The sequence below is a fragment of the Oreochromis aureus genome, linkage group 7 (assembly GCF_013358895.1).
Source record: "Oreochromis aureus strain Israel breed Guangdong linkage group 7, ZZ_aureus, whole genome shotgun sequence".
In the NCBI taxonomy this organism is placed as follows: Eukaryota; Metazoa; Chordata; class Actinopteri; order Cichliformes; family Cichlidae; genus Oreochromis; species Oreochromis aureus.
The window spans coordinates 41806848-41817575 of NC_052948.1; the positions used below are offsets into that span (position 1 = coordinate 41806848).

General features: G+C 38.3%; 1 protein-coding gene across 1 annotated transcript; it reads left to right on the forward strand.

Annotated features, from left to right (window-relative positions):
- The first annotated feature begins 4 nt into the window (after positions 1 to 4).
- Positions 5 to 9116, forward strand: LOC116335219 (coxsackievirus and adenovirus receptor homolog). The gene is made up of 10 exons (XM_031758846.2): positions 5 to 98; positions 985 to 1045; positions 1230 to 1486; positions 1847 to 1943; positions 2230 to 2496; positions 3701 to 3811; positions 5339 to 5407; positions 5564 to 5617; positions 5751 to 5877; positions 6749 to 9116. Exons 2-10 carry the CDS (start codon positions 991 to 993, stop codon positions 7233 to 7235), a joined length of 1524 nt encoding a protein of 507 aa, XP_031614706.1. The 5' UTR covers positions 5 to 98; positions 985 to 990; the 3' UTR covers positions 7236 to 9116.
- Positions 9117 to 10728: the final 1612 nt, after the last annotated feature.

A 10728-nucleotide genomic window follows, 5' to 3' on the forward strand; every position in this document is an offset into this window, starting at 1 on the left:
GAAGGGAGTCGCGGTGGGAGCGCAGATCACATTTAAAGCTCAAGGAAGAAGGAAATAACTAATGACAACACAGCTGGCTGTTTTTGAATGACCTACAGGTAAGAGGGCATATTATTTATTTAGGACAACTTACAATTTTTTTTAATATATACACATATATATTTTTAACACTATAGCAACACCATCAATGGTGACAATATTAATAATAATAAAATAATAATGTAAAGATATTCTGTGCTCTGTATCTTTTTGCATGTACAAATGAGCCATGTACATTTTTTCAGTTTTTACACGGGCCATCTATTTTTGACGCTTACATTTATTTTTTTAACAAGTCTTTGGATTCTCATCTATCTGATTTATCTGTGTATGCAGACACGTACTCTAAAACTCCCTTACCATCACGTATCAGATACGACTGTGGTTAAAATAACTGATGACAGATCTTAACAATCAGAGTTCTGCAGAACTGTAATTGTCTTTCCACTTGGGGAGGAAATGCCGGAGAAAATGTCTGTTTATATCCTACTTACTCACCTATCAAAGTTGCTTGCTGTGTAAGCAAACAAAAGATGCTCTTGTACACATTTGCAGTTGCTGTTAAGTTATATTTTTTCCATAGAAACCTGGTATAGCTACACTTCCAGATATAATGGGGTGGTGGAAAAATGTTTTATGTAGATAGGTGGGCTGTTATGTGAGGATGGTGGGGTTGAAGTGTGCTGGCATGGCTTCAGTGTTAAAACAAAAACTTCCCTTTGTTATTTTTCCCTGTTATAAAAGATAAAGAAGAGGGAAGTACTTCTTTGGAGCTGAGTCTTGCTAGATTGTGATTACCATGTGATATAGTGTCACACAGCTTTTTGCCAAATTAAGAGGCAAACAAGATCACACTGCACAGCTGGTTTTCTTCGGTAAAGTGACTCATGTTTCATCACTAAAGAATCTCAACATCTGGTAATAATCCCTTTTTTTCATCCTCAGATCTCAATGGACTGGCCCCTTCTTATAGTTTTACAAGTGTTATTTCAGCCCTCTCTCTCAGGTGGGTGGTAAATACATTTTTTGGATATGTAGAAGCAAAGTCAGAACAATAACTACATATCTGACACGTGAGGCACTTACAGCTGCAGAGTGAGATTATGTAAAAAGTATAAGATGCTTGTAAACATTTTAAGACTGGAGTATTTACCTTCATCTTGGCATTATTTTGTGTCATTTCCCTGCAGTCTTGTTCACTGTGGAGGCAGAGCAAAGCCTGTACACGTCAGAGTTTGGAGAAAGTGTCGTGATGGGCTGCAAGTTCAACCCTAAACCCTCCTATCCTCACCCTGACCTGAACGTGACCTGGCACTGGATCAACTCTGACTCCGTTCAGGACGTGATCCGGCTGGATAATGGCGTGGCGCGCTCGGAATCTCCAAAGTATCGGGGACGAGTGCAGCTTCTGACCGAGGAGCTGGCGGAAGGCTGGGCTAAACTGAAGGTAATTCCTGGCACTGAGCTACTCAGACTTACATAACACATGTTGGACGGCTTACCACTTAATTCCTACTAACTTTCCTCTGAGCATTAAGCTTGTTTAAACTCGCCAGCTCTTCTTCACCTTTTTAAAAATTACTCTCAACAGGTTTAAGTTCCCTAGAAAGTGCCACAGGATACTTTACTGGAACTTTACAGGGGTGTATACTCATAAAAGGACTAAGTCTGCTTATTTTTTATATTATAGTACAAAATAAAACCCTAATAAGAGAGGCAGAGGGAGGGATAGAGCTGGAAAGTTTTCCATTAATGGTTTCTTTAAGAGGGCATAACAGAGGACTCTTGTTCTTTTGTCACTTTACAGATGTCCAGTCTTAGAATCAGTGACGCCGGGAAGTACCAGTGTGTGGTTCATTCAGCGGATGGAGCCGACTATAAAACTATAACGTTGTCTGTTGAAGGTGAGAAATACACGTGTTGCACTGTAAGCCTGTTACTTTTCTTTTCTGAAGATTTCACAAGCATTGTTCTGGGAATGGTCTTGTAACTGCCAAAGCGCATGGTCATTTCTGGGCAGTTAAAGTTTCACTCAAACTGAAAATGAAACAAAGACCACTATTAGTCAACTTTGTAAATAAAAAAAAAAAAAAGAAGAAGAAGAAGAAGAAGAAAGAAAACGATTTTGACAAACTCAGCACATGCTGTTATCAATCTTGTGTTACAATAAAACTTCATTTTCTTCCCTAGCATCTTATAAACCAGTGACCAAACGCATTGAGAGGGTTGCAACGGGTGATGAGGTCCTGATAACCTGCCAGTCTGAGGGATACCCTAAGTCAACAGTTGAATGGCAGAATGGAAACCTGGAGACACTCAATCCCAACACCACTGCTGAATCAACACCAGACCAGATTTTTAGAATCACCAGCCAGATAAAAGTCAGCTCAACAGAAAAAAACAACTACACCTGTAAATTTACAAAAGACGGCCCCTCCGCAACAATTTCTATTCCAGGTAAGCGTTCGTTTCCAGTCTTGAAATGGTACATGGTATTTACATGTCCTCCTGCATGTGCATGAGAGTTACATGCAGCTTATAGCTGTGTCTTCGAGATCAAAATGTTGGCTTCCTTTCAGGATGGCGTCGTAGAAATGGATTTCTTCCAAAACAATACTCACAATATTTAACAGGAAGGGGGGGTGTAACATAATCCCAGCTTTTCCAGGTGGGAATCATCTGGCTGTACTCTGTGCCTCCCTTTAAAAAAAGGAGAGAAAAGGCTCCAACATTACATACTGTGCCTGTTTAACTGATCAGAAACTGAAATAGAGTTGTTGTTTTTTTAAACAGCCCCCAAAAGAGCAGATGACACTAAAAGTTCAAGTGAAGCTCTAAATGTTCAAAGCTACCACAGGAAATATGTTCTCAAAACCTGTGTGCCTGTCATCACCAACTTCCTGTTATGATCAGAATTTTGTTTTGTACATGTTGGCTTTTATCCCCACCCTACATCAGAGATTTAGATATGTACATATGATTTCCCCACTTTTTCCACCGCTTTCCTGGAATTAAAAGACCTCATGTGTTTCTGTGAAGCTGGTGGGTGGTGTTTGTCTGGTGTGTGGATGTAGCTGCGTAGCAAATCTTCAAATGTGAGACTTTTCCATGTCTGCATGTAGGCTGCTCATCACTTTCACACCAATATGGAAAAAAAAAAAATTATAACATGTATCAAAACTGTTTCACTTTTAATGTGCTTTGCGTGTGTCATATTTATTTCTTTGATGAAAAACTAGCCACATTTTCCCATGCGGTATTTCCCACAGGAAGCTTTATTGCAAGTCATATTGTAATGATAAAACACAAAAGGCTAGAGTTTAATGATGATCCTGTTGAGGGAAATGAGAAATATATTTTAATTCATTTCTTATACATATAAAATGTTCAATACTAGAGTAAGAGAAGTGTATTGTTAATACAAGAACAAAGAAATAAATAAAAAATGTGAAAGAAGACCTTTTTATGTGACCATATCTGCCATTGCACCAGCATAATGAGGCACTATAGCTGCTATAAGGTTTTGTCCTTGACCAGCAAAGGGGAAGTTTGTAGTTATATGTTTTTGGTATGTTTGGTTATTTCCAGAGTGGCTAAAATTGCCAAAGCATAGATATTACCATGAAATACTAATCCCACAATGTTTTGACTCTTTTCACAGATGACATACCACTTCTTCCTGCAAAAAATGATGCTGTCATCATTATACTGTGCATAGGAGTGATAGTGGTATTAGCCTCTGTTGGAGTGGTCACCTATCGACGACGAAAAGGTAACCAATCAGTCCCTCAGTTCAGCACAGATAGTAATGCTTACATATCCTGTGTCGTGCTGCAGACAGAAATGTTGGTTTCAAACCTGGCAAAATGAAGGGTATCAATTTAGTAAGGTGTTAAAATACCACAGTTAGCAGCAGTTATCTTGAATAATGGGCTTACATATAAACAGTTATCTCAAACAATAGATACTTTGCAAGATATTTAAGAAACAAATTCAAAATGAAAGCAAGTCATCTTGCAAAACCTGTAATACAACATAAAGGTGATCTTAATGCAAACCTGCATTTCCCTTTGCCACAAAAACAGACAAGCTATTTATCACCTCGCTGCAAGTACTCGCTCTGGTTTTATTTTAAACATTCAGTAAAACTGCATAAAATGTGCAACGACAGAGCTGACGTTGACTAAATGATTTTAACTTTAATGCCCAAGCAAAACCAAAACCTTGTTGTTGGTCTTGTGCCAACCAACTCACAGACAATCTAAATTCATTAGTCAGCACTGCAAAATGTATCTTTCCTGTGTGAAAGGCTGGGCAGCTCTGATTGGGAAAAAAAGAAAAGAAAACAACACATGCATACTCCCAGGAACACTGGTGACACTGTAGGTCACGTAAAAGAGGAAGCATCTGTGAACGTTTCAGGAGGTTCTTGTCCGATTTGAACAGAATTTTGCTGGAAATTCTTTAGCATGTGACCTGCAGTGTTTTTTTTTTTTTTCGTGTGACCATGACTTAGCTTTTTACATTCTAATGCGTTTCGCAACTATCAGACCAGACCGGCTAGCTTGTGGGAAACACCCAGTGTGGTTTTGGTTTATCTACAAGGGGAATTCAAAGCTAATTGTAAACGCACGGGTGATTTTTTTCAGCACGAGTTTATATTATTGTTCACACACCTCACTCAAGTTCACTGGAAAACTTATTAAACATGTTTTCACATATGAATGTGTAAAAATGACGTTTTTCTTATAGGTAGATCAGGTTATAGATCAGGAAACTGTCACGCAGTTATCAGGAAGGCGTGGGTCTTTATTGTGGTGCTTTCAAGAGCATATGAAAATATTGGACATTTTGAGGAATACTTGAAACTTCAAAGGCAAAATATTAGAATCAGAATCAGAGAGACTTTATTAATCCCAGAGGGAAAATGAGTTGTCATAGCAACAAATATACAATAAACGTAAAGCACTGATTTAAAATAAGGTGTAGAAACAGAGATATTGATATAAAAATATAGAGAAATATAGAGATATAGGTATAAAAATACTTATAAATATAAAAGGACACAAATATGTGTGCAAATATATGTCATATGTCAGAATCATAATAGATTATGACACCAAATCACTACATATATGATCGTATAGCACCATTTTAGCAAATATAAGGTCAATTAAAGAATGTATAATTCAAAACAAAACAAACCCAACAACCTCCATACATTCAGTGTATCAGTGCTTAAAGACTACATCACCTGTTGTACCAGTATGTTGCATTAAAGTGTACATTTGTGTTACAGGATCCCACAATCACAGCACTCACAGCACCAGGAACCTCCTGGAAAGACCTGCTCCTACCGCTGCTTCCTGTGAGTTCAGTGGTTTTATTTTTATTGCTGTTTTGCTGTTGAATTTCTACACTGGTCACAAATAAAACTGAGTTCTTCAGTGTTTTGTTTTGTTTTGTTCTTATCTTACTGTCCTCTGTGTTGTCATATTTCTAACAATGCTGTTCCCCCCGTTAGGTCTGAGAAGTTATGACGACAACTATGAGAATGAGATAACTACTTGTAATGAAGGTAGGTAGCTCATCAAGTTGAGAAATATAGTTTACATGATTTATCTGCCACTGAAAGATTATCTGAAAAGAAAGACCTGAAGGATATTTCACATCTTCAGCAAATGACTGACTGGACTTCTTGTTGTCTCCAGGCCATGTGGAGGAAAATCTGGGGTTGTATGTGAAAACGCATTACTCAGAAAGCTTTCTCAGTGCAGAGCGAAGAAATCAATGCGGCACTTTCAGTGCGGAGGAGCTGCCTCGCAGACTGCAAAACAAGTGAGTCATAAATACGTGTGTCCAAAGTGATTGGGAAATAGACGACTATGCATTTATCCGATATCATTTCCCGTACACGCAGCCTTAGAAAAAAATTTGTTCTTCTTTCCAGAAAATCGCATACAATGAATCCTCTTTTCATTCACTTGCAACCACCCAGCATTTTGCAGAGCTGTGTGTGGCGTGCTACATGAAATCGTCTCAGTTAGTGTTCTATTAGGTAGTGGTCCTTGTTAGCAGTAACACCATCCTCTATGAATCTACAGTAATAGATAGCACATTTAAAAAATAATGAGGTTATTATATTTTTAAGGGTAGACAAGTTTATGGTCACAATTAATTTACTGTGTGGCCTTCCAGATTTAGCTTAATAAAAATATATAATGCTGGGTTTAAACACAGTTCCTGTGACAGCTAAAAACTTTTTATAATACACAAAAGGGAATGACCATGGCATGGCAAGGCTTTTGTTTTCTTTTTTTTGTTCCTACATTTGTGTTTGTGAACAGTACTTCTGCCCATTTAATGCTAATTTATGATAGTTGACTGACATTGTCATGGCTATTGGTCTATCCAAGGCAACAGTTGCGAAATCAGTGAGCGAGCTTGTGAAGCTCAGCTCAGCTCGAGAATATTTTTTGAATGCACGGATAGCTACAGTACATGTCGATGTATCGCAGTAAAGATTTTTAGTGGGTCGGAACAAATGCAAATGTTGTTATGCAGAAGTTATTGTGAGGTAAAGTAAAAGTAGTCTGTAATAAGCCCAGGATCTCGAAAAAGAACTTAAACCTCACAGACACACCATACTCTAAATTTGTTTGGGTTTATGTTGACTTCACAAACTCAACTTTGCTTTTTTTATTTTCAGTGAAGGCCACCCTGTGAATCTTCCTGCTTTACTCCCGGGAGCTGGCGAGACATTTTTCCTCGAGGGACTTCCCGGAAGTGGGAAAACAACTGTAGCCCACATCCTGATCTCATCCTGGACTGAATGGCCCACAGATGCCCTTTCCAACTTCCTTGACCTCAGCGCACTTCGTCTTCTCTTATATGTTGACTGCAGCTCCGTGAAGGGCGACTTGTTTCAGGAGATAACAACTCAGCTTCCACTCACCAAAAAGATATCAACAGAAAAGCTGAGAACTCTTTTAATCACATCTGGCAAGGCTCTGCTTTTGTTGGACGGCTACAAAGAAGGAAACCAATATTTCGATGACTCATTAAGGAAGTTTCTAAGTGAACGAACAGGTTGCAGGGTGCTGGTCACGGCCAGCCCAGGACACTGCCCCGTGCTCAGGCAAACGGTTGGGAATGAAGGAGTTCGAAAGCTTCAAATACAACCTGCAAAGTACTGAGCTTAAAAATAATATTGTGACCAAGAAAACATTGTATATTAGTTAGATTTTTAACAAATGAGGCAAGAGTTTTGTGTTTCTGTGTGTGTGTGTGTGTGTGTGTGTGTGTGTGTGTGTGTGTGTGTGTGTGTGTGTGTGTGTGTGTGTGTGAGTGAGAGTGAGAGTGAGAGAGAGAGCTAGGCGTTTCGATTTTTTATGAGCCCAAATATGCTGCAGAATGTACTGAAAATGATGTACTGCATGATAATGTGTATTCAAAGTGATGCGCGGGAAGTTATAGATGTGCAACAAATTATAATTTTGTATTCTTTGTTGTCTTGATTTCATTACAGTGCAATAGGTTTTTTCAAAATTCTTTTAGAGAAAGTACATCATTTTTGCTGGAAAAGCTGCGTAATGAAAGCGTTGATAAGAAACTGGTGTTTGCAGAATCTATGAAAGCGGCAATTAAAATCTCCTTTTTCAATACATGTAACAGTTCAGATGCAGCAGTGGTTTCTGTTTTAGTTTAATGTTGGTGCATGAAAAAGAGAAAGGTCATAGTTAAGGGTATCAGCTAGACTGCAAGCAAAGCAGCAACAGCTTCTCTCTGGTGTCAAGAGCAAGAGGAAGTGACTCTTTGAGTGTTCCTGGCAAGAGATCATTTATGCCAGTAATGTTTAATTTAGAAAAAGAAAGGGTCTTTTTTTTAATTCTTTTTTTTTTTATTTTTGTAGGTTCTTCATTTTGTGGAAAAGCAAGCATGTTTACCAAATTTCAAATGGCATCGAGCCAGTAATTTGTCCGGGTTAACCGTGCATATTGTCCTTGTTTTTCTCTCAGCCCTGGTCTGTTGCACTGGTCGACATCATCTTTTACTAAACTCGTGATTGTGTGCTTTTTCGCTACGGCTGGTGACTTTACGTGATCTCAAAAAGTCCTGAGTCAGCAGTAAACAGCATGTTGTTGTTATTTCTTTTATCAAATGCACAAAAAGCGATGAACGTTTGTGTGGTAAATAGAGAAGTGAAAGAAAACATGCTTTAAAGAAGAGAATGATATCCAAATAATGTGGTTTACTGTAGTTTACAAAGTCACACCCGTGATGTGCAATTACCACTGCAACAAAACAGATGGGGAAATATTCCACCAAAGTAGTTTGTTGGCTTTAAGTTAATACACAACTAAAATGTGATTTTAAAAAAAGGACACTCAGTAGAGATGGGTTTGTGGAAAGCTAAAAGAAGACCGAATCCCTAAAGACTCGTCACATAATTCTACATGTAGGATGTACATGGAGTGTTTAACAGATCATTAGAAGTGGGATAGAAGAAGGAGAACCATCTCAACAGCACTTTATTACTTCTTGTTGTTTTTGTTGTAGGCCAAGAGGGCTAATACCACTCCAATGCTAAAGGCACGGTGGAGGCTGCATCATGTTATGGGGCTGTTTCTCAGTAGAAGGAACCATTGTAATGGTCGGAAATGAGAAAGAGCAGAGTGCATGCAACCTAGTCAGCCATCTACTTATCTTTCAGTCCTAACGCCCAGACCTTTACCCCAGACAGCATCTGCTTGAAAAAAGACTTCCTCAACTCCAGGCTTTGCCTTTGTGCACTTTGACTTCAATTCTTCACCATTTAAAAAAAATACAATCTTCTGTTAGATCTGTGTGGAAAATCACACACAACTCTGGGAATAGCTGTCTACCCAGCTGTCTAACTGCTGGAGTTTATTAAAAAAAAAATTCTTCTATATAACTCCCTCTTTATATCCAGTAGAATTGATTAACTGATTATCTTTAAACCATCTGTGATTTCGTGGTTTTTACTGATCTGAATGTCATCCCTTTTTTAGATGATATGCTTTTTTGACAATACAACCACTACTAAAGATGAAAAAGTGATTTTATGTGTGTGTGTTTTTGCATATTCTTCATGCAAACAAACTTTTTCTTTGAGCTCACCTCACATTTCTATCATTTTTCAAACTAATCAGTTCCACAGTAGTTTACAGTTGATTTCTAAAGCTAATTACTTTGTATACAAATTTGTTTGTGAAAAAATCCTTTTTTATAAATTAAAATGGAAGATTATTGGATGTTTTCGAAAGGTAAAAGGTAAAAGGTAATCCATACACAGTGAGGCAAACCTTCTGTAAGAAGCTGAGATGGGGCTGGGGGGGATCGTAGAGGCTGCTGTTCCCTGGAAAAATCTGGCACACAAATCTGGAGCAAAGGCATTAGCCAAGAAAACCTGCTTTAATGCAAAACCAGGGTGCAGTGTAAACTGGAAACTTGCACGTCATCAAAACACAGATCATTTCTTCCAATCAGACCCTAAGCAATCCTTAAGTTGGTGAAGTCATGACTACTATGCCATGGTATCGTCATTGTTTTTTTTGCCAAGTTATGCGAGGCTGCAGATATTTAACCAAGTCAAATGGAGGAATCTGACTCAGAGTCATCTGAGAGCAACAATTTCTGCAGAATCTGAACAGCTGAATGAGTCTAAATCTTACAGTTTGCTGGTCAGAATTATTTTTCTGCTAACTCAGCTCTGTCTGAGTCACGATACAATCTTGAAAAACATTTAAGCATGAATAAAGAGGAGGAAAAAATAAAAGCCAAATGTATTTAAGAATACATTTGTAATGTTTGCAGAGCTCTGTGTGCAAACTCAGCAGTTTGAACACAGAGCTCTGCAAAAGTTTTGGTTCTTCTTCCAGCTTCCATTATTGACTGATCTCTGTGTAAAAATGAGACTAAAGCCAGACACACCCTAACACACTCAACACGCTCAATGTAAAGAGCAACTTGGCAGCCTGCATGTCGCACTGGGCAGCTGTTCTTCAGTGACATCTCTAAATTAATAACTTCTTCTACCAGGAACCACAACAATTAAGTGGAAAATCGGTGTTTAATAACAGCAGAATTTACAATAAATTCATTGTTAAGTTTAGCAAATCATGTTTGTATGATTCACTTAAACATTTTCCTCCCAAAATTTTGTGCTGTGAAAGGGGAAATACCACATACGCAATAAATCTGTTTATGTGCCTTTCAGTCACAAACTTGTTAATGAAGTTCCTCGGCAAAGCCAGACAGCAGACAGTAAGGTGGTTTTGTGGGCTGTAGATAGGAAAACACAACATCCAGAATGCAGGAGGGAGAGCACTCAAATAAAACGCTCGCTTTAATTGGTGATTAAATAAATTCAAAAACACAAAGTCCAAAAACCTCCGATATAATCAAACGCTACGAGTCAGACAAGGGAACTCTGTACAACAGAAATGGACCCAAAGCAAACGTGTCGAAGAAGAAAAGGAGGACTGTTATATTTATAGCGTATACTTACAACTTGCTGGGAACAAGAAACAAGAAGGGAACAAGAAACAAGTGAAAACACCGAACACACAATCAGACAATCAGAAATGAAACAAGGCACCAGTGAAAACTATTATAAAATAAAACAGGAATCAATCCAAGATATATCGACTACACACACAGACAACA